General features: G+C 45.4%; 1 protein-coding gene across 7 annotated transcripts in view; it reads left to right on the top strand.

Moving 5' to 3' along the window:
* Sgsm3 (small G protein signaling modulator 3) overlaps positions 1–24970 on the top strand; it is a 32822-nt gene that overhangs the window by 5446 nt on the left and 2406 nt on the right. For 4 of the 7 annotated variants that reach the window (XM_021640333.2, XM_021640334.2, XM_060389001.1 and 1 more), the window contains 12 exons: positions 17553–17657; positions 18349–18434; positions 18788–18854; positions 21542–21747; positions 21837–21944; positions 22415–22558; positions 22850–23045; positions 23287–23432; positions 23671–23895; positions 24280–24334; positions 24462–24589; positions 24697–24852. In XM_021640333.2, coding sequence (XP_021496008.1) covers positions 17648–17657; positions 18349–18434; positions 18788–18854; positions 21542–21747; positions 21837–21944; positions 22415–22558; positions 22850–23045; positions 23287–23432; positions 23671–23895; positions 24280–24334; positions 24462–24589; positions 24697–24852 — 1527 coding nt within the window. In that variant the 5' untranslated portion in view covers positions 17553–17647. Of the gene's footprint in view, positions 1–14174; positions 14300–17552; positions 17658–18348; positions 18435–18787; positions 18855–21541; positions 21748–21836; positions 21945–22414; positions 22559–22849; positions 23046–23286; positions 23433–23670; positions 23896–24279; positions 24335–24461; positions 24590–24696; positions 24853–24970 lie in introns of all 7 variants that reach the window. The other 3 variants (XM_060389000.1, XM_060389002.1, XM_060389003.1) reach the window with 3 other exon arrangements.

Below are 24970 nucleotides of genomic sequence, written 5' to 3'. Positions count from 1 at the left end.
GAACTCGCAGAGATCCATCTGCCTCTGCCTCCTGAGTGCTGGGATTGCAGGTGTGTGCCACCACCTCTTGTTTGCCTGGTTTTCTTAAACAGAGTGACTTCTGCTCTATAGTTTACGTATACATAACTCATCCATTGTGGGCAGTATTAAGCTCCTTTGTCTGTTTACCATTCTTTGAGGTCTCATTCATCCATGTATCTTCACTTATTTAGTCAACAAATGTTTTTTTTTTCAGAGCCTTGCTTCCGAGGTTCTTCCTTGGCAGGCTCTTGGGGTTCACACATGTATTGCCAGAACTTTTCTAGAAAACTGAGGCAGGACTGCTGTGAATTTGAGGTCACTCTGGCTACAGTATGAGACTAGAAAAAAAATTTTTTTCAAAGATTCATTTATTATGTATACAATGTTCTGCCTGCATACCAGAAGAGGGCACCAGATCTTATTATAGATGGTTGTGAGCCACCATGTGGTTACTGGGAATTGAACTCAGGGCCTTTGGAAGAGCAGGCAGTGCTCTTAACTGGAGCCATCTCTCCAGCCCCTTGAAATTTTTTTATTTATATTTTATTTGTATGGGTGTTTACATGTATGTCTATACACCATGTGCAAGCTTGGTATCTTCGGAGGCCAGAAGAGGATAGCACATCCTCGTTTACTGGAGCAGATATACAGATAGTTGTGAGCCACTGCATAAGTGTTGGGAATTGAACCCACGTCCTCTGGAAGAGTAAGAGCGCTTTTTTTTTCTTTTTAAGTATTTTTATTTGTTTGTTTTTAAGATTTATGCCAGGTGATGGTGGTACATACCTTTAATCCCAGCACTCGGGAGGCAGAGGCAGGCAGATCTCTGTGAGTTCAAGGCCAGCCTGGTCTACAGAGTGAGTTCCAGGACAGCCAAGGCTACACAGAGAAACCCTGTCTTGAAAAAAAAATTCATATATTTTATGTATATGAGTGTTCTGTCTTCATGCACATCAGAAGATGGAATCAGATCCCGTTACAGATATTTGTAGCCACCACCTGGGGTCCTCTGGAAGAACAGTTAGTGCTCTTAACCTGACCCATCTCCCCAGCCCGTACAGTGAGACTTTGTCTCACTTCTTCCCCTTTAAAATATTCCTTCCATGTCTTGGGTGTTGATGGTGGCTTCCCCTGGATCTTATCCTATTTGCTTGCTTTTGAGCACATACATGAGCTTTCCATGACCTTACCTAAATTGCAGTGTGGTTGATGTGTACAAGAGTTCACAACTGGTAGAAATTGGTAAACACATGGCATTTTTATTAGACAACTGGGTGCCACATAGTGTTAGTTCTGCAATATTCTCTAGGTTGAAATAGTCACAGAAGTTTGCTTCATGTCAAGAGGAGGGGGCATTAAAAACTTCACCATTCAATGGGGAGGACTGTCATTGTCACATGTTAAGAGAATGTGGGATAGGTTATAATGTGTGTGTCAGTCCATCTTTAGAAAATAGGGTTTCTAGCCAAGTGTGGTGGTACACACCTTTAATCCCAGGAGGAGGCAGAGGTGTTTCCAGGCTGGCCAGGTCTATAAAGCAGGGTTCCAGGACCGCCAATACTGTTAAACAGAGAAACCCTGTCTTGAAAAGCTGGAGGAAAAATAGGGTTTCCATGCCAAATATGTGGTAGAATTTGGTTCTGTTTTGCAATAATGTTTGGGATTATAGCATGGCATGGTGCTAGAGGCAGTAAGTATGTTTTCACTCATTCTGCAGGTACTTTTTAAGCCTAATTTTACTGATAGGAGAACTGAGGTTAGCTAAGTGTAGTGATGCAAGCCTTTAATCCTAGCATTTGGGAAGCAGAGGCAGGTGGGTCTCTGTGAAGACAGCCAGGGCTACATAGTGAGATCCTGTCTAAAGAAACACCCCTGCCCCCCCCCCCCAAAAAAAAAGGAAAACAGCGGTTATGAGAGAAGGTTTTGCCTAAAAGGCTCACATAAGTGACAACATATCATCAAACCTAGGCCTTTTTACTTCCTCAGCACCATGTTTAAATAAGGTAAATAGCTTTTTTCATCAAATCTAAAGTATACGAAGGAAGTTGTATACATGTAGATTCTTCATTAAATAACTAAGTACTGCTATGACAGGTAGTCATTTTAGTCTTTGGGAAACCCTGAATTTAAATCCTAGATGCTGAAGGATTTAGCCCTAGCAGAAAATTTTAGGTGCACAGCTAGCTAGGTGTTTGTGTATGGCATTATGTGAGTATAAGGAGATGTTGGGAGGAAGCAGTAGGAAAAGCATCACAGAAATGGTATTTTAGAGCTGAGTACTGGAAAATGGGAAGAGTGGAAATGAGAGGCATCCTTCTAAGAATAAGAAACAATAAAGAAAAACAACCTAGATATCCCTTAACTGAAGAATAGATTAAAAACAAAAACAAAATAAAAACTGGAATGTTACATAGTTAAAACACATTAAAAACAAGGAAATGATGAAATTTGCAGGGAAATGGATGGAACTAGAAAAGATCATCCTGAGTGAGGTCACCCAGACTCAGAAAGACACACATGGTCTGTACTCTTGTATAAGTGGATTTTAGTCTGATAGTACAGGATAGACATACTACAATGCATAGATTCCAAAAAGATAAGCTGATGGACATCTTAGGCTTCATGTCAGTCCACTAGTTAGGAGAGTGGGGGATGTCTCTGACACAGACTATGTTGCCTGCTTTTTGATCACTTCCCTCTGTCCGGACTTCCCTACACAGTCACAGGGGAGGAAGACTCAGTCCTCATTGAATAGATGAACTGGGGTGTCTGGGTAGGGGGCTCTTTTATTCTGAGGAATTGGGGAGAGGGGATACGAGGGGGAAGGAGGGAGGCCAGAAGGAAGGGTCCATGACCGAGATGTAAATTGAATTAGTTAATAAAAAAGAAAAATAAAAGAAAGCACAGGGGCATGTTGCGTGAGCCCTACATTGTCTGAATCATGATGCACGAGTTCAGATCTGACCCAGGCAGGGTGGAGAGATGGCTATTGCTTGGGACTTTTTACCCTCACCGAGGGCCAGGATTTGATTCCTAGCACTCACATGGCTCACAACTGTCTGTAACTCCAGCTGCAGGGGCTGTGACCCTCCCTTCAGACCCCTGTGAGTACCAGGCACACACATAGTATACAGACATATATGCAGGCAAAGCCCTCATACACATAAAACAAATTAAAAGTAAAGCTAGGCACGGTGGTGCACACCTGTAATCCAGCACTCAGGGAGGCAGAGGCAGATGGATCTCTGTGAGTTGGAGACCAGCCTGATCTACAAAGCAAGTCCAGATTAGCGAGGGCTACACAGAGAAACCCTTCTCACAAAAGGAAAACATGAAAAAACTTTTTTTAAATTTTTTAAAACTTGATGCAGAAATAGATTATGGGGTAGATGAATGGCTCAGTGGGTAAAGGTACTTGCCTCCAAGCCTAAAGGCTTGAGTTCAGTCCCTGGGACATAAGTGGTAGAAGGGAGAAACAATTTCTACAAGTTGTCCTCTGACTCCCTTGTTGATTGTGCACAAAATAAGTAAAATGTGGTGGGAAAGGAATTGGGGAGCTTGGGAGGATGGCTCAATGGGTAAAGTGCTCGCTGCACAAGGGCCAGGAGTTAGGCTCTCCAGCACTCTGGTGCACACATTTGTAACCCCTGTATTTGGGGAGCAGAGACAGGCAGATCTTGGGGCTTGATTTGGCCAGCCAGTTTAGCCAAAAGATGACAGGCCCTGTCTCAAAAAATAAGGCTGAGAGGCTAGAGAGATGGCTCTGCAGTTAAGAGTGCTTTTTGTTCTTCCAGAGTTTGGTTCCTGTTAACTCCAGCTCCGGGGGCTCTGACACCCTCTTCTGTTCTCTACAGCACCCATATACACATGGTGTACACTCACATAGACACAAACATCTACATATAAAAAAAAATAAGCTGGGCACGGTGGTGCACGCCTGTAATCCCAGCACTCAAGGAGGCAGAGGGAGGCGGATCTCTGAGTTCTAAAGCAGCCTGGTCTACAGAGTGAGTCCAGAACAGCTGAGGCTACACAGAGAAACCTTGTCTTGAGAAAGGAAGGAGAAGAAAAGAAGGAAAGAAGAGAGAGAGAGAGAGAAAGCACTACATAGAGAAGAAAATCTGATGTGATTAATTAATATCTCAGAATTATAAGAAAAAAATTCTAAGAACCTGGGTAGGTTAGGTGAATCCAGTGCTGCTGGGTAAGGAGTCAGTCCACAGGAAGAAGATTCCATCCATAAAATGATGAAGAAAGCAATGAGACCTTAGAATCTCATTGTTAAGACAAGCAAGCTAAGCCACAAAGTTTAAAGGAGTGAGTTGATTAGCAAGTGCCTTGTCAGTAGAGCAGATTAAAAAAAAAAATGTTGACCTAAGTAGTGGTACTCACCTTTAATCCCAGCATTTGGAAGGCAGAGGCAGGCAGATATCCGTGAGTTTGAGCCTATCCTGGTCTACATAGTGAGTTCAAAAACAAAAAACAAAAAGGTTGATAGAAAAGAGCTTGAATGACAGTAGACAGAGTAAGATACCACAGAGGCCTGGTCTGAAAGGCTACAGTGGGCAGAAGAGTTAACGTGTAAAGAGAGAATCTATTTTCCTAAATGGAAAGTAAAAAGAGAGAACAGAGAAAATAAGTAAAAAGACTACACAGCAGTTTTAAAGATGTATTTATATTTACATATGTGTGCCCGGGTAGTTTATGTGTATCCTGTGCATGCAAGAGCCTCTGGAGGTCAGAGAAGGCATTAGATCCCTTGGAGGTGGAGTTACATTGGTTGTAAGACACCATGTGGGTACCAAAAATCAAGCCAGGGTCCTCTGCAAGAGCTCCAAGTGCTCTTAACCACCTGCTTAGAGTTATTATTGCCATGACAACCCACCAATGCAGCTTAGGAAAGGGCTTATTTCTCTAAACTTCCGTATCATAGGACATCGTTGAAGGAAGCCAGGGCAGAAACTCAAACAGGGCAGGAACCTGGAGGCAGGAGCTCATGCAGAACTCCTGGGGGAGTGCTGCTTACTGGCTTGCTCCTCATGGTTTGCTCAGCCTGCTTTCTTTTAGAATCTAGGACCACTAGCCCAGGGATGGCACCATCCACAATGGGTTGGGCCCTCCCCGTAAGTCACTAATTAAGAAAATGTCCTACTGGCTTGTGCACTTACAGCCTGATTTTCTGGTGGCATTTTCTCACTTGAGATTCCCTCCTCTCAGGTGTCTATAGCTTGTGTCCAGTCGACATAAAAGTAGCCAGTACAACCACTAAGTCATGTCTCCAGTATTCCCTCCTCCTGGCACACTTTTATTGCTCTTCAGCCATAGCCAGCCTCAGAGGTCATCAGAATTGTGGGGATTTTGAATTAGCACAGAAGGAAATATGATATAAAGTTAATGAGACCTGGGCATAATTCCTCACACATGTAATCACAGCACCTAGGAGGCTGAGGTAGGGTCGCCCCAACGTCCAGCCGGGTTGGGCTACTAAGTTCCAGGACAGCCTGAGTTGCATAATGTGGTGCTGCTTCACAGCAAAAGTCAGAGATGCAGGTGAGGCTTTGAACCACAGCGAAGAAGTCAGAGATGCAGGTGAGGCTTTGAACCACAGTGAAGATCATTATGTGTGGATCGTTCCTTGGCTCTGTTTAAAAGGAGTATGAACAGAAAAAGCAATGAGAGGAATGTATATGGGGCAGGCTAAGGCAAGAAAGTTCATTTGATAGTTAGGGTTACTTCAATATAGTGATGTTATTCCTACGATGGAATATTTAAGTATATTGTTTTTACTTATTTTGTAGTGCTGAGGGTGGAACCCACAGTCTGTGAATGCTAGGAAAGCATTCTTTCCAATGTGCTGTCCCCAGCCCTCAACCTGGTTACTTAAATCACACATAAAATGAAATATAAAGAACTGTCACACACACACAAAAAAAACCCTCAAGATATTCTGGCAGGCAGGCCTGCAAAATAATAATAGTGAAGTTGAGCACTGCCATGTCTGACTGTGTATGTGGGTGCTGGGGTCCGAATTCAGGTCCTCCTGCTCGTTCAGCACCCTAACGACTAGTCACTCCTCCAGCACCAATTCATATTGTTAGCTTATTTTCATCTGTTTGTGTGTTTTAGAAAGGGTCTTACATATGTGTATCCCATGCTGGCCTAGAATGCAGCCAAAGATGACTTTTCTGATCTTTCTGCCCCAACTTCTACAGTACTGGGGTTACCAGCTTACAACACCATAGACGGTTTCTGTGTGGTACTAGGGATCATACATTTCCAGACCCCTATGTTACTATACATTTAAAATAAAGATCTGAGTGGGCTTTTTTGCTGGTCATCAAAAAACTTTATTTTCCTCAAAAACTCTTAGCTGCTTTTTCGGGCTACCTGAATGACAAGTTTCTGTTAGTTCACGTGTTTCTTTTTCACCCTTAGTGGTGGAAAAATGGACCATGCAGATACTTTGCTCTGGCTTCCCTCATTCCCAGCTGGGTACTGCCAAGCTGTAACTATTAGGTGAGTGATCCATGGAGGCCTCAGAGAGATGATTGTGAGCCTGAGCAAGTTTTATTAGGAGGGCTGCATTTCTCATGGCTGCTGAGCAGGAAGGGGCAACCTGTTCCCTGGCATGCTGCTCAAGGGGAGGTTCCTCTTTGCCTGGCTTGTGTTTGCCCAGTGTGTGTTCTATGTTAGACTGACACACCTCTCTGGCCTAAAAGAACATTCTATCCCTGGTCACAAAGGAAATATTGACTGAAGGAAGGGACAGTAGTCCTAGTCGCAAACCTGTAGGAGCGGGAGCTGGAGGGGAAGTGAGTAAGGAAGTTGCTTTGCTCCTCTGCTGGTGCAGGATAGAGGAGGCTGTAGTGGGAGTTTACCTCAACTATCACACTAAGGGTCGTAAAAGGTGATAGAATAATCATGTTTTCAACAAGGGTCAGTGGGGTGTTTGGGGGAGGAACAGTTCTAGAGGTTGGCAGCAATGGCCCTTATATCAAGACTCCATTAAACACGGTGCTTTGAGGATGCAAACAGGTTTCAGTATCTGGGGAATATACTGTAACAGATGCTACAGAGCTGGTTGAGAGCCAGTGAGAGGTAGGTAGCAGGGTTCTTAGGTCCTCTAGTATATAGTCAGTCAACAAGTTTAGCTGCTTTCCCCCATCTCCCACCATACCCCCACCTCGACAGGATCACTCTAGGTGGTCCTGGCTGCTCTGAAATCACTATGCATGTGTACGTAGTCCTGGCTGGCCTTCAGAGACACTGGGTGCTGGAATTGAAATTGAAAGGGTATGCCACTGTGCTCGGCAGGTTTTTTTTGTTTTTTGTTTTTGTTTTTTTTTGAAGGGAGACAAAAAGGTTTAAAGAGTGGAAGGAAATTATTTAAAAAAAGATCGTGTGATTGTAAGATAATGGATAGAGGGGGTGACAAAACTGGAGGCAGAGGTCCCACCAGAGAGATTGGTAATAATGTTGATGGCAGGAAATATTGGCTTATCAGTATCAAGTTATAAGAAAAACAGTTTCAGCTGATTGTGGTGACAGAGGCAGATCTCTGAGTTTGAGGCCAGCCTGGTCTACAGAGTGAGTTTCAGTACCGCCAGGGCTCTACAGAGAAACCCTGTCTCAGAAAACAACAACAAAGAAAAAGCAGTTTCAAATGTGGATGACAGTTGCAAATGTGGATGTCATCCACATAAGAAAGTGGATGACAGGTGCTACTGTATCTGGTTTTATACTGGTTCTGGGAATCTACACTCAGGTCTTCATGCTTACATGGCAAGTGCTTTACTGGCTAAGGCTATTTCTCAAGCCTCACCGTTTGATATTTTATTATTTTTATTTTATTTTTTAAAAAAATATTTTAGGGGCTGGAGACATGGCTCAGAGGTTAAGAGCAGTGGCTGTTCTACCAAAGGTCCTGAGTTCAATTCCCAGCAACCACATGGTGGCTCATAACCATCTATAATGAGATCCTGTGCCCTCTTCTGGCATGTAGGTGTACATGCAGGCAGAATAACCTATACATAATAAATAAATAAACCTTTAAAAAAATATTTTATGTATATGGATGTTTTACCTACATGTATGTCTGTGGCCATATACATACCTGGTGTTCTCAGAGGCCCAAGAGGGCATTGGATCCCCTGGAACTGAAGTTTACAGATGGTTGTGATCTGCCATGTGGCTTCTGGGACTCAAACTCAGGTTCAGTGCTCTTAGGAGCTGAACCATCTTTCCAGCCCCTGGTTTTGTTTGTTTGTTTGCCTGTTTGTTTGTAGACAGAGTGTGTCTGTAGGGTTTCTCTGAGTAGCCCTGGCTGTCCTGAAACTCACTTTGTAGACCAGGCTGGCCTTGAACTCAACAGAGATCTGCCTGTCTCTGCCTTTCAAGTGCTGGGATTAAAGGTGCATGCCACCACTGCCAGGCCCTGATTTTATTTTTGAAACAATAATGTAACCCAGACTGGCCTCAAACTTTTGGTTCTCCTTCCTTAGCCTCTTTAGTGCTGGGATTATAGGGACTAATGCCAGCTAGGACCTGTGCCAGCATACAGGAGCTGTATTAAAGGTGAGACTGGAGAGATAGCTAAATCAGGTGTTTTCTGTGCAAGCATAAGGACCTGAATGTTCAGGTCACCAGCATCCACATAAAAAGCCAGGCAAAACCATGCACCTATAATCCTGTAGAGAAGCAGTGACGGGAGGGTCTCTGAGGTTTGCTGCCCAGCTAGTCTTGCTAAATTGGTGAGCTCCAGGTGAGAGACCCTGCCTCAAAAAAAAAAAAAAAAAAAAAAAAAAAAAGGAAGAGGGAGGTGAAGAGCACTGGCTTCTCTTCCAGAGGATCTAGATTTAATTCCCAGTACTCACATTGTGGCTCAGGACCATCTAACTTATGTACCAGGGGACCTGGTACCCTCTTCTGGCCTCTGAACAGTGTGCTGAACATATGTACAGTGTGCATATGGGCAAACTACTCATGTACATAAATCTAAAAAAATAGTGAAAAGTACTTGGCATTGACACAGACACATGCAGATACTATACACACACATATACACAAAATCAAAAAACTACAAGAAGTAAAAGTATACTTATTGTCCAGTGTACCTTGCCTTCTATTTTATGTGAAATGTATGCCCTATTTTTTGCATGCCTTCACTTTTTTTGTTTTTTGTTTTTGTTTGTGTGCTTATTTGTTTTTGAGACAGGGTCTCTCTGCATAGCTTTGGCTATCTTAGAGCTCCCTATGTAGACAAGGCTGGCCTCAGCTGATAGAATTGTTGCCTCCTGCCTCTGCCTCCCTCCGGCTGCAATTAAAAGTGTGCACCACTATGCCTGGCTGGCTTCTGCAGGTTTTTTGTTTGGTTTGTTTTTTTGGATTTTGGCTTTCAAGACAGGATTTCTCTACATAGCCTTGGTTATCCTGGACTCGCTATGTAGATCAGGCTGGCCTCAAACTCACAGAGGTCTGCCTTCTTCTGCCTCCCAGAGTGTTGGGATCACAAACATGTGCTACCACGCCCTATGTTTCTACAGGTTTTAATCTAGCTCTGCTTATTAGAGTTCTTGGCATGGAGAAAGCCTGAAGTGAATGGAAGCTATGAGGTATGTCTGGACAGGTTGGTTAGGAACATGGAGAAACTGGAACACTGTGCTGGCTAGTTTTTTATGTCATCTTGACATAAGCTAAAGTCATCTTGAGAGGAGGAGAGAACATTTATTGAGAAAATGGCTCCATAAGATTAGGCTGTAGGCAAGCTTGTAAGGGCTTTTTCTTAGTGGTATGGGAGGGCCCTTCCCACTGTAGGTGGGTGCCACGCCTGGACTGGTGGTCCTAGGTTCTACAAGAAAACAGGCTGAGTGAGCCATAAAGAGAAAGTCAGGAAGCACCATTCCTCCATGGCCTGTGTATCAGCTCCTGCCTACAGGTTCCTGCCCTGGTTTCTTTCAGTGATGAACTGTTTCCTGGAAGCATAAATGAAATAAATCCTTTCTTCCTCAAGTTGTTTTTGGTCAGAGTGTTTCATAACAGCAGTAGAAACTCCAACAAAGACCAACACCAAACACAAACTGAGGCAGGGGCTGTGTTAATGAAGATAATGCTTGAGCATTAAAGATGGAATAGTCAGATGAAAGTGTATTGTAAGCAGGGAGAGCAATAGGATAGGATCCGAAAAGAGTATATTGAAAAGTAGGAGCTATGAGGTTATTGTCCAGTATCATACTCTGGACCAGGTACTGGATGTAGGACAGACAGACATGTATATAAACAGTATGAAGTAGAAAACATTAGGAGTATCTATCAGAGATTGATTCTTTCAAAAGAAGGAGGTAGGGGTTGGAGAGATGGTTCAGTGGTTAAGACCACTGTCTGCTCTTTAGAGGTCCTGAGTTCAATTCCCAGCAACCACATGGTGGCTCACAACCATCTAAAATGTAATCTGGTGCCTTCTCTGGCATGCAGGTGTACAAGCAGATAGAGCACTCATATGTAAAATAAATAAAAAAAATTTAAGAGAAGGAGGTAGATGAACATGGGAGTCAGAAAGAGTTTGTTAGAGGTCCTCTCAGAACTAGAATTTGAAAGACTAGCTAGTGGGGAAGTCAGACTCCAGTGTCTCAGTGTTTTCCTTCCCAGACCCAGGAGAATCAGCACCAGAGAAGTGATGTCAGCACTTGGTAGTTTGAGATCTTTTGATCAACATATCCTTTAAGGGGCCTGGAGAGATGGCTTAGGGATATTTCTCTAAATTTTTCCCTTTTTTGTGTCTGTATCTCTGTGTAGTGTGCATGCGAAGGTGTTCGTGTGTGGGGGCCCAAAGTTGACATCAGGTGACCTTGATTATTATTTCTGCCTTATATATTGAGACACCTTAATTAACCCAAATAGGATTTCCCACAGTGATGCCCACAGGTCAGCCCGACTATTCCTCATTGAGACTCCCTTCCCAAGTGATTCTAGATCATGTCAAATTGACAATTAAAACTACTCATCACAGCAGTTTTTCACAGTGCTATAATTAGAGTAAATATAAAAATACAAGTGTAGATAAAGTCAGTTGTCTTGCTTCGAGGGGCAGCACATTAGTCTTTAATGCCAACAGTGTTGTTAACCTAATCTTGAATTTGAGTAATGTGTATGTCTAACATAGAAGCAGATCCCAAGTTCTCTAAGTTAGACAGATGTGTTAATTTCTCTTTCTTTTTCTTTTCTTTTTTTTTAATTTAGAGACAGGGTCTTACTCTGAAGCCCTGGCTGTCCTGGAACTTGCTGTGTAGTTCAGGCTGTTCTTGAACTCTCAGAGATCTGCCTGCCTCTGCCTCCAAGTGCTGGCATTACTGGCATATGCCATCATGCTTTGTTTGTGTGTGCTGGAGATTAAACCCAGAGCATTGAGCTACATCTCAGACCACAACTTCTTTTTTAAAATACACATTTTTTCTATGTATGTGGATGGATGAGAGCATGTGGAAATCAGAAGATGACTCCTCACCCCACTCCCCACCCCTAGACAGGGTTTCTCTGTGTAGCCCTGGCTGTCCTGGAATTCACTCTGTAGACCAGGCTGGCCTCAAATTCAGAGAGCTGCCTGTTTCTGCCTCCTGAGTTCTGAAAGTAAGGCGTGTGCCATCACCACCTGGTTATTGACTTATTTTTATGACAAGGTCTTGTAGTTATGTAGCCAATTGTCTTTCCTCCTTCTACATCTTGCCAGGAGCTTATTTATTTAGTAGCTGTAGCTTCAGTTTTTCATTTTGTTTACATCTTTCTGTGTTACCAGTGGATAAGATGGTCCTGTGGGCATTTGTACAGAACTCAGGAGACATAGAAGCATTGTGAAAAATAGGTTTGGAAATGGCATCATTTTTCCTAGGAGTGTACTTTGCAGATGGCTATACTTTGCTCATCTCTTTGGTAAGATCTCTTTTCCTGAAGGCTGCTTTTATGCCTTTTGCTTTTAAAAAAGTATTTTCCTTCAGCATGATGAGAATCATCTGCAACCCCATGTGAAAGCTGGGGTGTCTGGGGATTTTGTCCAGCCTTTACAGAATAAAACTGGGGCTTGTCAGCTCTAGTTCTGAGGCATTGCAGTTCATTTTCCATTGGTTACTTACACTGCTGGGGGTAGGGCTTCCTATAATAACTTGAAAAGTAATGGCTGCACCATTTAGCAGTTTAAGATGCTTAGCTCTTCCCAGGTTGCTAAGATGTCAAATTCAAGCTGTGCTGTGTTGGTAAAGTGTTACCTACAAATAAGAAGGAAAGGGATCCTTTTCACAGTTACAGATAAGCTATTTGCACTTTATCCTCTTCTCCCCTCCACTTTTTCTCAACTTGGTTTTGTATAAACATTAAATCCCCAAAGAAGGAAATTTGAGGTAGCAAGTAGTGGCCTTGTCACCAGAGGAAGGAAGGCATAGAGACTGGCACCTCTCTTATATCAGTGCAATTAGTGAGTTGTAATACATGTATTATAACATTATCCAAATTATTTAATTAATTAGCTTGGAAATAGGGTCTTCCTATGTAGTCCTGGCTGGCCTGGAATTCACTTTGTAGACCAGGCTGGCCTCAAACTTATAGAGCTCTACCTGCTTCTGCCTCATGAGTGTTGGGATTAAAGGTGTGTATCACCACACTGATCTTTAAATTTTAATTATTCTTTTTGGCTGCATAGATACCTCAGTGGTTAAGAGTACTTGGTCTTGTAGAGGACCCAGATTCAACTCCCAGCACCCTCTATGATGGCTCACAACTATTTGAAACTTTATTATCAGAGAATCTTACCCTTTCTTATCTCCTTGGGCACCAGAGACACATATGGTGCACATACATACATTCAGGCGAACACCCATGTACATAAAAATATCTTTAAAATATTTTACATTTTATCTTATTGTTTTATGTATATTGGTGTTTTTCTAAATATATTTCTGTGCACAGTATATAGGAAGTACCCTCAGAGGCCAGAAAAGGGCATTGGATTTCCTGGAACTGTAGTTAAAGACAGTTGTGAGCCACCATGTTAATACTGGAATTGAACCTAAATTTTCTGTAAGGGCAGCAAGAGCTCTTAAGAGTTTTGAGTGATGCTTAAAAAGTTTCAAGCCAGACATGGTGGCACATGCTTTTAATCCCAGTATAGATAGAGACAGGCAAATCTGTGAAGACAAGGCCAGCCTTGTCTATATAGCAAGTTCCAGGACATCAAAGGCTGTGTAGAGAGACCCTACCTCAAGTAAGTAAGTGAGTATGCAAATAAGTAAAGTTTCAGATTTTTCAATTAGGAATATTACTTAGATTTTCCAAATTCTGAAAAAGCATGAAACGTCAAGGAGTTATAGTTCCAAATACTCCCAAAGAAAATAACGTAAAAACATCAAGACCAAGCTGGGCACAGCAGCATGTGTTTACAGTCTCAGCATTTGAAGCTGAGAGAAAAGGATCACTTGAACCCAAAAGTTCAAGACCAGCCTGGGTAACATAGGCCAGATTATAAAACATACAGCAAGAACAACCAAGACCAGTGACTCCACATTCCTACTCGCTAATGTCCTTCACCTTTTGTTTGTTTTGACCAAGGACCTTAAATGTGCAGCCCTCCTGCTTCTGCTCCCTGAATGCTGGTATTTTAAGTGTGGGATCTATGCCTGACCTAAACCAATCTCCCTCCTTCTCGCTCTCTCTCTCTTTTAAGACAGGTTTTCTGTGTGTAGCTTTGGCTGTCCTGGAACTCACTCTGTAGACCAGGCTGGCCTCAAACTAACAGCCTCTGCCTCTCAAGTGCTGGAGTTAAAGGCATGGACACAACCAATCATCTCTGAAAGGTTAAACCCTTTATACTGTCATAGTGGCAATAATGAACTTTTATTTTATTTTATAAAAGCTTTTAAAATTTATTTTTATTTAAAATTTTTAGATTATTTTATGTGTATGAGTGTTTTCGTATCCACTTGGTGCCCAAGGTCAGATGAAGATGTTAGGTCCCCTGGAACTGGAGTTACAGATGTCAGTACTGAAAGCATCTCTAGTGTCCATACTAACTTCTTCCTTCCTTTAGCTTTTCTGAGACTTTCCCAGCTCTGAGCACTCTTACCAGGTTATCTGTTACCTGCAGCTTTCAGTATTGCCTCATCTCTTTGCAGAGAAAAAGTGATCTTCAGGATCTTAGGTGCCACCAAAACAGGCTTGTGTTGGGTCAGCCTTTGCGTCTCCTGGAAGATGTCGACAGAAAGCCACCTGTGTGGCAGCAGCACTGCTGCCCTGTCAGGTGTGTAGGTCCCGATAGCCCATATCAGGAGACCCACAGGAAGTGAACAGTACCTCTGTGCCTGCATGCAGTGGGCAACATTAGCCTAAGAGGAAATTGTGGGGTTGGGAAACTAGGGAGGGACACATAGCATCCGAACTGGGTCCTTTAAGCTTGTGCAGTTAATTGTTACAATTTCTTCAGAGCACCTCAGAAGTGGCTGCATCAATTACAGTTTTCCAGAGTTTCTGTTTCTTAAAAGACAGCAGGAGGAGCCAGGCACAGTGGCACACATCTATAATCCTAGCATTCTGGGAGGTAGAGGCAGGCAGATCTCTGTGAGCTTGAGGCCGGCCTGCTGTATAAAATGAGGCCAGGATAGCCAGGGCTACACAGAGAAAACCTGTCTTGAAAACCCAAAAGTAAACAAAAAGACAACAGGAGGGCAGCCACAGACCAGGTAACCAAGACATGACTAACTCCTTGGGTTACTTCTGTCAATTCGCAGCTGAGTGCTTTCAGGGAATTTTCTATAGCAACCAGAAGCTGAAAAACCTGCCTGCCCAGCTTAGCAGTATCACATCTGGGAGGCTTAAGGACAGCCTGAAGTAAACGTGTCCAGGAATGCCACATGAAGGAAATAGCAAACAAAGCTCATAGCCTCTAAAAATGTGTCCACAATCTGACCAATTCTCCATGCTTTCACCCAGGCACCCACATCATCTCATACCCTGAGTCATCTGCTAGGCCCTGCAGTCTCCAAAGACTTTTGAGCACCTGGAGAGCTTGTCTAATTCCAATAGATTTTGCTTCATGGATGTTCAGAATTTCCTGATTTCTCCATTCTCTGAGACTAAAGGGCCTGTCATTCCTTGACTAAAGGTCAAGGGCCTGTCCTCAGGGTGAGGTACCCTTGGCTCCTGCTGTTGCTTCCTCCCAGTCTGTTCCCCTCCATGTACCCCAGGCTCTCAGCTCACTGGCTGTTCCCTGCTCCTGAATCCCTCTCTCAGTGAAGTCAAGGCCTTGATCCCTTGCTTCCTTTTGACCCTTGCTCAGACCTCAGCTCTCAAAGGCTCTTTCTGATATGATACAGAATGCCCTCTCTTCTGATACAATTCCATCTCGTACACTGCAACAGCCTGACTTACTCACTGTTGGGTTGCCTGGTTCAGTGCTCAGTCATTGTTTGCTGAGTGGCAAGTGAGTAGGAAGCTGCTGAGAAGGAAAGAACTGCTGGTTAACAATTGTCTTCCAGCCCTCTGCCCTCCACGGCAGGTGTCATTTCCTCCATTTAAACAGCCTCTTTTCTTCCATGGCTTTACTCTGCCGTATTTTCTTTTCTTCTTCCTTCTCCTTCTCCTCCTCCTCTTTCCTTCTTTTTTTTTTTTTTTTTTTTTTTCACTGACATGGCCTTACTATGTAGCCATGGCTGGCCTAGAACTCACTATATAGACCAGGCTGGTAAAGAAAGTCACCACGCCCAGATGCTCTGCTCTTCTTTAAGGAACAGTCAAACCACCTCCTTTGTGTTATGTACAGAGGCTTAGGATCTCATCTCATCTGGACACATGTTGTGTGGCATTGTTGGTTATATAGGCTATCATACACAAATACCAGCAATTTCATAGGGCTTAATATAATAGTTTTTAGTGTACTTTAGTCTGGGCACAAGGCCCAGGTACCAACAGCATTTTGTTGTTGTTGTTGTTTGTTTTGTTTTGTTTTTCCCAACAGTCATTTTCTAGAAATTACTAGTATCCCGGTTTCTTGATGATAAGTCAGTGTGATTGAAGGCCTTTTTTGATTACCTTAATCTTCATGATCTTTGTAAGGCAGAGGTAGTGCTGTTCACTTTATGGGTAAGAAAACAGATTCAAAGAGTGAAATATACTTGTCCAGGTTCTGAACAAGTGGGGATTAGCAGAGCTGATGCCGGAATCCAGATCCCCAGAAGACACTCCCAACCCGACAGTCTCATTAGGTAGCCTTGTTTGGCTGGAGCACAATCCAGAGACCAAGTTGATCTTCAGCTTGTAGAGATCTTCCTGCCTCTGCTTTGGAGTGCTGAGATAAAAGACATGTGCTACCTCACCAAAAGATAGTGTCTCTTTTAATTGTGGTATAGATGACAAGCTCTGAAGTATACAGTTCATGCAAGAATTGCTGTAACTATAGTGTATATCCATCACTCCAGATGGAAAGGTGCTGCCCATCACTGTCCACACCACCCCATAAACCCTTGGCAACCACTGATCTACTTTCTGTCTATACGGATTTTCCTTTTCTAGTGTTTCATTTCAGTGGACTCACATAATAACTGTATTAGTTACTTTTCTGTTGTTGATGAAACACCATCAAGGCAATTTATATGAGAGTTTATTTGGGCTTATGGTTGCACAGGGATAAGAGTCTGTCATGGCAGGGAAGCATGGCAGCAGGTGGCGTGGTGGCAGGAGGCTGATAGACCACCACTTTACCGCAGCATGAAGTGGAGTTTTGTGACTAGGGTGAAGCTCTATACTCTTTTCCCACTGATAACCTCTTCCAGCAAGGCCTTGCTGAACTCCTCCTGAACTCCCTCAAATACCACCACCAACTGGGGACCAAAATGGTATAGGCCATTTCTCTCTTATTTGGAGAAATGTATATACAAATATCTTTTAAAAAATTGTTTTATGTGAGTATTTTGCTTGCATGCATCTCTGCATCACATATGTGCAATGCCCGCAGAGGCCAGAAGAGGGCATTAGATCCACAACACTAGAGTTACAAGTAGCCTGTTATGAGCTGCTGTGTTGGTGCTGGGAACCAAACCCAGGTCCTCTGAAAAGCAGCCAGTGCTCTTAACCCCTAAGCCATCTCTCTAGGCCCTCTTATGTATTTTTAAATTGGGCTTTTGTGTCTTTACTGTTGAGTCTTTAAAAAACAAACAAGCAAACAAACAGAAAAAAGAGGACAGAAAACGCAGGGCAGACTTTAAAAATGATGAGAGAAATTTGCCTTAGTTTGTAGAATGGGAATATGGGAATATGGCATGCAAAACATCCAGCACCACAACGCCCCCTCCAAAAAACTAAACAAACAAAAACAAAAACCCACTAAATATTGTGGCTCTAGGAAACCAGTTATAGGGCTTGTTTTGTTTGTTTGTTTGTTGTTTTTTGTTTGTTTTGTGTGTGTGTGTATGTGTATGTGTTTTCTCTCATCAAAAAAACCAAAAACTTCCAGGAGAAGAATGGTATGACATGACCTCTCCTTTGGGCTCTCCTGACAGGGCAAGTGAAGCCTGAGGAGCCTCATGACAGGCAGAGATGCCAATAATGACCATCTAAACCTACCTCTGTGAAGACCTGCCACCGTCTACAACACATGATGTCAGGTGGGAACGAGACCTGCCCACTCTCCAGGAGCCGTGGTAGAGCTGACTGCTGATTTTGTAGTCGGCCTTCCGCTGAGGCAGATCCTCGGCATATACCAGAGCATAGAGCAGCCTGGGCTATGAGACCTTTTCTCCGAAATTTAACCCACACAACTGAAAACAAAAGGGAAAAGGGAACAAAAAGGCTTTGGGCTCTCAGGTCAATGACTGATACTGTGCTCTGTGTTCAAGTCTCTGGCTCCCTGCTCCTCTGGCCTGTGAATCTGCCCACTCTGGTGGGAAAGGAGGCAAAGAATCCAAGTTTGTATGGTGGGCATTGTTGCTCTCCCACAGTGTTCATTTTTAGGGTTCTGCACTAGCCCTCTCAGACCACCCTGTACAGCCCATCTTTTTTAATAGTGATTCTCTTGGAGAAGGAAGGGATCTCTCCTCCACATTCATCTATCCTTCCTTCCTTCCTTCCTTCCTTAGTTTCCTCCCTCCCTCCCTCCCTCCCTTCCTCCCTTCCTTAGTTTCCTCCCTCCCTCCCTCCCTGCCTTCGTGATATGATCTTACTATGTACTTCTGGCTGGCCTGGAATGAGAGCTCACTATGTAGACCAGGCTGGCCTCTGCTGGGATTAAAGGTGTGAATTGCCACCAGGCCTGGTGTTTCTGCTTTTCTTGATTGTTCTTCTCTCTGATCTCTGTAGGAAACCATATGCCCTCTGCCAGTGGCCCTTTCTCTGCCCTGACTCCAAGCATATGGCCCCAGGAGATCCTGGCAAAATACACACAGGTATAGCAATTAGTATTGCCAGGCACCAGCCTGCCATGCTCCTGTACTTTTCATGAAGAGACTTACTTTGCAAGTATTCTGGGAACGATGACCCACTGCATCTTCACACAGGGTCACAGGCTCACTACTACAGAGGACATTTTAGTTCCTTGGGCCTGTGGGAATCAGTCATTAGCTAGGAGGAAGCCTGCCTGCAGACACAGGAGAATTTGGTGATGGCAGTGATCCCTTGTAGTTGAATGAGAAGGCATGCCTTTATCAGGGTGGGCTTTAGGAGTCAGCATGTGAGTGGTGTCTTTGGGAACTGCTTCACAGTAGAGGACAGACAGCCTTCTTCCTAATCCTGGTTCTAGAAGGAAGAGTCTGCAGAGCACCCAGAGTTCTGCTATGATGAGTTTGGTTTCCGTGTGGACAAGGAAGGTAAGATGGAGCCTCTTGTGTGTGAGCTTGTTGGTATGCTTGGGAGGATTCTGGCCCCATGTCTTGCATTCCACTGCATGTGACCTCTGAGGTTGGGGGTGTCATTTAAGGAGTTAAGGGCAGACTATATCTGAGAGTGATGTAACTTTATGGGTACTGCTAATTATTGTTTTGTTTTGTTTGTTTGTTTTTGAGACAGGGTTTCTTTGTATAATAAGCCCTGGCTGTCCTGGAACTCCCTTTGTAGACCAGGCTGGCCTTCAATTCACAGGCAGACCTGCCTCTGCCTCCCAAGTGCTAGCATTAGAGATATGTGCCATCACACTTTGCTTTTTTTTTTAAAGAGTATTTATTTTATGTGCACTGATGTTTTTGCCTGCATATATGTCTGTGTTAGGGTGCCAGATCCCCTGGAACTAGAACAGTTGTGAGCTAGCATATGGGTGCTAGGAATTGAACTCAAGTCCTCTGGAAGAGCAGCCAAGTGCTCTTAACCACTGAACCATCTCTCCAGGCCCACCTTTTTTTTAAATTCTGATTTTTTTAAGATAAAATTTATTGATCTTTACATAATAAGCAGTTATATATATTGTAGAAAAGTTAAACAGTGTAGAAAGGGAGGAAGTTTAAAACAAAATGAAGCCTGACATGGTGGCATACACCTTTGATCCTGGCACTCGGGGCAGAGGCAGGCAGGTCTCTGTGAGTTCAAGGCCAACCTGGGCTACTAAGTGAGTTCCAGGGCAGCCAGGATCACACAGAAACCCTGTCTTGGATGTGGGGGATTTTTTTTTTTAAAAGAACCCATAGTCCCACAATTTGAGGAAGTTGATGCTGTGTAAGATGCTCTTTTCCTGACGCTGAAATATTATGTTACACCAGGAGCATTTCCTTTGTTACTTAAGATGCTTTAAAAACACATTTTTAATGGTTGTGTGATATCATATTACAACAGATTCAGTGTGATATTCTTGTAGCCTTTTTTCTTTCCTTTTTTTTTTTTTCTTTTTTAGATAGTTTCTCTGTGTAGCCTTGGCTATCCTGTCCTCTGAATTTACAGAGATCTGCCTGTCTCTGCCTCTCAGGTGCTGGGATAAAGGTGTGTGCAATCACTGCCTAGTTCTCTCTCTTTTTCTAATAATTAATTTAATTTTATTTTGTGTGTATTAGTGTTAAGGTGTCAGATCCCCTGGAACTGGTGTTAGAGACAATTGTGAACTGCCATGTGGGTGCTGGGAATTGAACCTAGGTCCTTTGGAAGAGCAGACAGTGCTCTCAACCACTGAGCCATCTCTCCAGCCCCTCTCTATTTATTTTTCAAGACAGGGTCTCTCTACAAAGTCCTGGCTGTCTTGGAACTCACTATGCAGACCAGGCTGGCCTTGAACTCACAGAGATCTGATTGCCTCAGCCTCTGGGATTAAAGGTGTGCATTATTACAGTCAGCTACCATTTTTTTTCTATGAGTGAGCATCTGGCTAGATATCTCAGCTTGTTGGGAAGACCATTTGTCAGAACTGTGCTGGCCTGTCACCAGGAAGAGCAGGCACCAGGAAGAGCTCAGGCACTCAACTTTATATTACTCATATTTCTAACTCAGGCATTAGTTTTCCTCGGTCTTCTAATTTGTGAGAAGATAGAAGTTAAAGAGCTGAGGCTGAGAGGGACACAGAGACCTTTCTAGAATGATGGAAATCAATCTGTGACTTGATAGGTCACCGGATTGAGTTCAGAGTGTTCACAACCGTGTGCAGAGCAGCATTTTGACATTTGCAGACGAACACTTTAGACTTGGGCATTTTCTTTGTGTAATGTAGCCAAGATCAATTGTTTTAAGGCTAACTAGGGTACGAGCTTGGCTTGGGTTAAGTGCCAAGGAGGCTCTGAAGGCAGGACTCACCACACAGATTGTTTGCTGGCCACAGACTTTGTCCTCTTATTCAAGGGGTTCGTGAAGCTAGGCTGCCTTGTGCTTTCTTCCCATTTATGTCCCCAAAGATGATCTTGACCACACTGAGTTTCCATTCTGGTGTAAACAAGCAGAATTCTGGGGGCGAGACCCATGAAGATCATTCCATGGATAGCAATGAGGAGAGGTGAACTATCTAAACATCAAGCAGTTATGTGAGGCTCTTCAGCAGGGAAGACTGAGTAGAGACTCGGTGGAGACGAGGTGGTATAACTGGGGAACAGCAGTGATGGGTGAAGGGCTTTGGTGGAGAAGAATGGAGTAGAGGGAGGAAAAAGGAAGGGTGAGGTGAACACAGAAGACCAGATGATGGAGCCCGAAAAGCCTTTGGTTTTGAGCTTGAGATGGAGGCCATTAGACATTTCTGACAGTGACATGAGGGGACATGTTCTATACACACAAGGTTAATGTAATTTTTAAAAATGTCTAGGAACCCCATTTGCAATGGATTGAATTTGGTGCTTAGGGTACAAGGAGCCTCCTGAGCCTCTGGAAGATGGAGACCTGGCTTTTGGGTCAGGGTGTGCTCTAAGAAGAGTCTGCTTGGGTGTCCCTTGCCACTAAGAAGACTGTGGCCAGAGGTCCCAGGAGGCTGTGGATAGTAGAGTCTGTAGGAGAGGAGCCGCCTGGCCTGGAGACAGCTCTAAGCCCGTCAGGACAGGCTGGGCTGCTGTGGAGTGAGGAACACGTTTTCCTCCCTCTGTTCTCTCCGTGGAAGGTTCTGAGCCTGGAGGTAGCCAGATGACAGGTGCAGCCCTGGCGGAGGACCCCACGCAGAGGCTGCGTTGGCAGGCCCACCTGGAGTTTACCCACAACCATGATGTGGGGGATCTCACCTGGGACAAGATCGCAGTGTCTCTCCCTCGCTCCGAGAAACTCCGTTCCCTAGTGCTGGCTGGCATCCCACATGGCATGAGGCCACAGGTAAGATGGTCACCAAGACAAGGATCTCATTGAGGGTTGAGATTTCCTGGCATGTCCCAAGAGAAACTGCTTTGTGGCTTTCCCTCCAGTTGTGGATGCGGCTCTCTGGGGCACTGCAGAAGAAGAGGAACTCCGAGTTGTCCTACCGTGACATTGTAAAGAACAGCTCCAATGATGAGACCATTGCTGCCAAACAGGTAACACAGGCAGCCCGCCAGTCGGGAGGAGGTGCTTGGCAGAGCCTGTGTGCCGTGCAGAAGGGCGGGGTCACCCCTAGGACTGCCCCTCATTAGTCTTCTTGGCAGGGTAGGCAGCCCTTTTACTCATGTATGTGGCCTTTCCAGGTCCTTCAGGGCTGCAGGGAGAGCTATCTAAAGGTCCCAGTGTGTGGCAGGACATGGAGGAGGTGGCTGCATGTTAGGAAGAGCAGGAAAATGTAAATACAGAGCTGGGTCAGGCAGGAGGTTCCCAGGTGGCTGGTACGGACTCAGTTCCATACTTGGTGGGATCGAATCATGGAGAAGGGAGGGTTAGCCTTGGCCTGGACCATAAGGACTCCCCATTCCTGGGAGAGAAGCCTACCTATCGCTTCTCTCCCTTACTGCGTGGGTATCAGTCTACAGTTGCATTAAACAAGGTCTTTGGGGTTGGTGTGGGGATCTGACAGATCGAAAAGGACCTGCTCCGCACCATGCCCAGCAATGCCTGCTTTGCCAATGTGAACAGCATCGGGGTGCCTCGCCTGCGCAGAGTCCTCCGAGCACTGGCCTGGCTGTACCCAGAGATTGGCTACTGCCAGGGCACAGGCATGGTGAGCAATCTGGGAGGCAACTGGTATGCCAGGGTTTTCTCCAGGCCTCTTGTGGGGCATGCTCTCCCTTGAGGTGCTGTAAGGATGGGAGGCAGGGATTAACCTGAGAGGTCCCAAGGAGGGCCATGGGAACATATTTCTTCTCCTAGGGGCCCTCTCAACCAGCCTGAAGAAGTGTGCCTTCAGGAGGTATCCCCAAGAGCCTTTCCTGAATATCCATCCTAGAATGGGGCATCTTTTCTGACTCATATGAATCTTGGGTAGCAGCCCCATGTTCCCATTTCTGGCTAGGTGGCTGCCTGCCTCCTGCTATTCCTGGAGGAGGAGGATGCCTTCTGGATGATGTGTGCCATTATCGAGGACCTGCTGCCTGCCTCCTACTTCAGCACTACCCTTCTGGGTGTCCAGACTGACCAGCGGGTCCTGCGCCACCTGATCGTCCAGTACCTGCCTCGTTTAGACAGGTTGTTACAGGAGCATGACATTGGTGAGACCTGGCTGCCTCCTTCCTCCAGGTCCAGGGATCCCAAGATGGTAGTGCCAACTCTGAGCTCTGAGGTTTCGAGGCAGCAGAGGGCTGATGGCTAGGCTGCAGGCAGAGGCTTATGTGGTTTACGTTGCTTTTGTCTTCTGCATTCTGACTCTTTTCCTTCCCTCCCCTCCGCTGCTCTTTGGGCTGGCCAGTTCAGCCTGGTCCCAGCCCTTGTGGCTTTGGTGTCTATTGGCAGAGCTGTCTTTGATCACACTGCACTGGTTCCTCACGGCCTTCGCCAGCGTGGTGCACATCAGACTGCTTCTGCGCATCTGGGACCTGTTTTTCTACGAGGGCTCCCTGGTGTTGTTCCAGACTACGCTGGGCATGCTGCGCCTTAAGGTGCTTGCAGAGTCTCCCACCGCTGGTCAGGGTCACCTGGCTTCCAGACAGAATAGGAAAGCATGTACCAAATACAGAAGCCCTGGGGGGAGACACTGCACTAGCTCAGGCATCGTCACTGTGTTGCCTGAGAGAAGTCCCGAGTGTGGGTGTGCTAGGGGATCTCCCTGGGCCTGCTGAACAGCACAGGTTTATGAGGAGGGTGCCGGTGCCATGCCCCTTACTCTCCCGCTCCCAGGAGGAAGAGCTGATTCAGTCAGAGAACTCAGCTTCCATCTTCAACACGCTGTCGGACATCCCGGCACAGATGGAGGACGCGGAGCTGCTGCTGGGGGAGGCCATGAGGCTGGCTGGGTCCCTCACTGATGTGGCTGTGGAGACCCAGCGCCGCAAGCATCTGGCTTACCTCATTGCAGACCAAGGCCAGACCCTGGGGACAAGCGCCACTACCAACCTGTCACAGGTGGGTAGAGTAGGGAGGCCATATCTTGGCTGAATCATGGAGTTCTCAAGGAAGCCCAGAGCGAGGAGCGTTGGGAACAGACTGGCCTTTCGCCGCTAAGCCACTCACTTTCCATCCCGCTCAGCTCTGTACCTGCCCGCACTGGCCCAGTTACACCATCAGACTGCCACGAGGGGGTGACATAGGCTTCCTTGGTAATATGCATTCCTGGGCTCTGACTGGGTGGTTTGAGAGTTAGGATATCATTCATAGCCTGAGACAAAGATATAATTTGAGCTCAGAGTCAGCCTCAGGCCATTAGAAATGTCCAGGCACCAATAGACGGCAGCAAGTTAGCATCTCCCCTTCTGAGTGGCTGTTGCTGATCTGCACGCCTCTCCACAGGTGGTGCGCCGCAGGACGCAGCGGAGGAAGTCTGGCATCACCTCTCTGCTCTTTGGTGAGCAAGGGTGTGTGTTTGTGCTGGCTCTTCTAGAGGCTGGGCAGGACCATTTACTGTCCTGTGTGCCTTCTAGTGGGGGATGGAGCCTGGGCAGGACCAGTTACTATGCCTGTGTGGCTCCTAGGAGAGGATGACCTAGAGGCTCTCAAGGCCAAGAACATCAAGCAAACAGAACTGGTAGCCGACCTTCGTGAAGCCATTTTGCGTGTGGCACGCCACTTCCAGTGCACAGACCCCAAGAACTGTAGTGTGGTGAGTGGCAGGCTCCCCAGGCTCAACTTGGGGCTCCCCTTCCCCAGCCTGGTCTTGGTACTGAGGCGGCTCCTCCTCCTCCACGGTGGGCCTTTCCTTTCTGACAGGAGCTGACCCCAGACTACAGCATGGAGAGCCACCAGCGGGACCATGAGAACTATGTGGCATGCTTACGGAGCCACCGGCGCCGGGCCAAGGCCCTGCTGGACTTTGAGCGGCATGATGATGATGAGCTAGGCTTCCGCAAAAATGACATCATCACGGTACGTGGAGGCCTACCACGCATGCCTCCTGCTGCCTACTCCCCACCTTCCCTGCTGAGAGCTGATGCTGCTCAACGTGGCTTGATCTCAGGCCGGCGTGTGCTAAGGACACCTACTT

The sequence above is a fragment of the Meriones unguiculatus genome, chromosome 8 (genome assembly GCF_030254825.1).
Source record: "Meriones unguiculatus strain TT.TT164.6M chromosome 8, Bangor_MerUng_6.1, whole genome shotgun sequence".
NCBI lineage: Eukaryota > Metazoa > Chordata > Mammalia > Rodentia > Muridae > Meriones > Meriones unguiculatus.
Note: the sequence above shows the minus strand (reverse complement) of the source record. Positions and strands in the feature narration are given on the sequence as shown.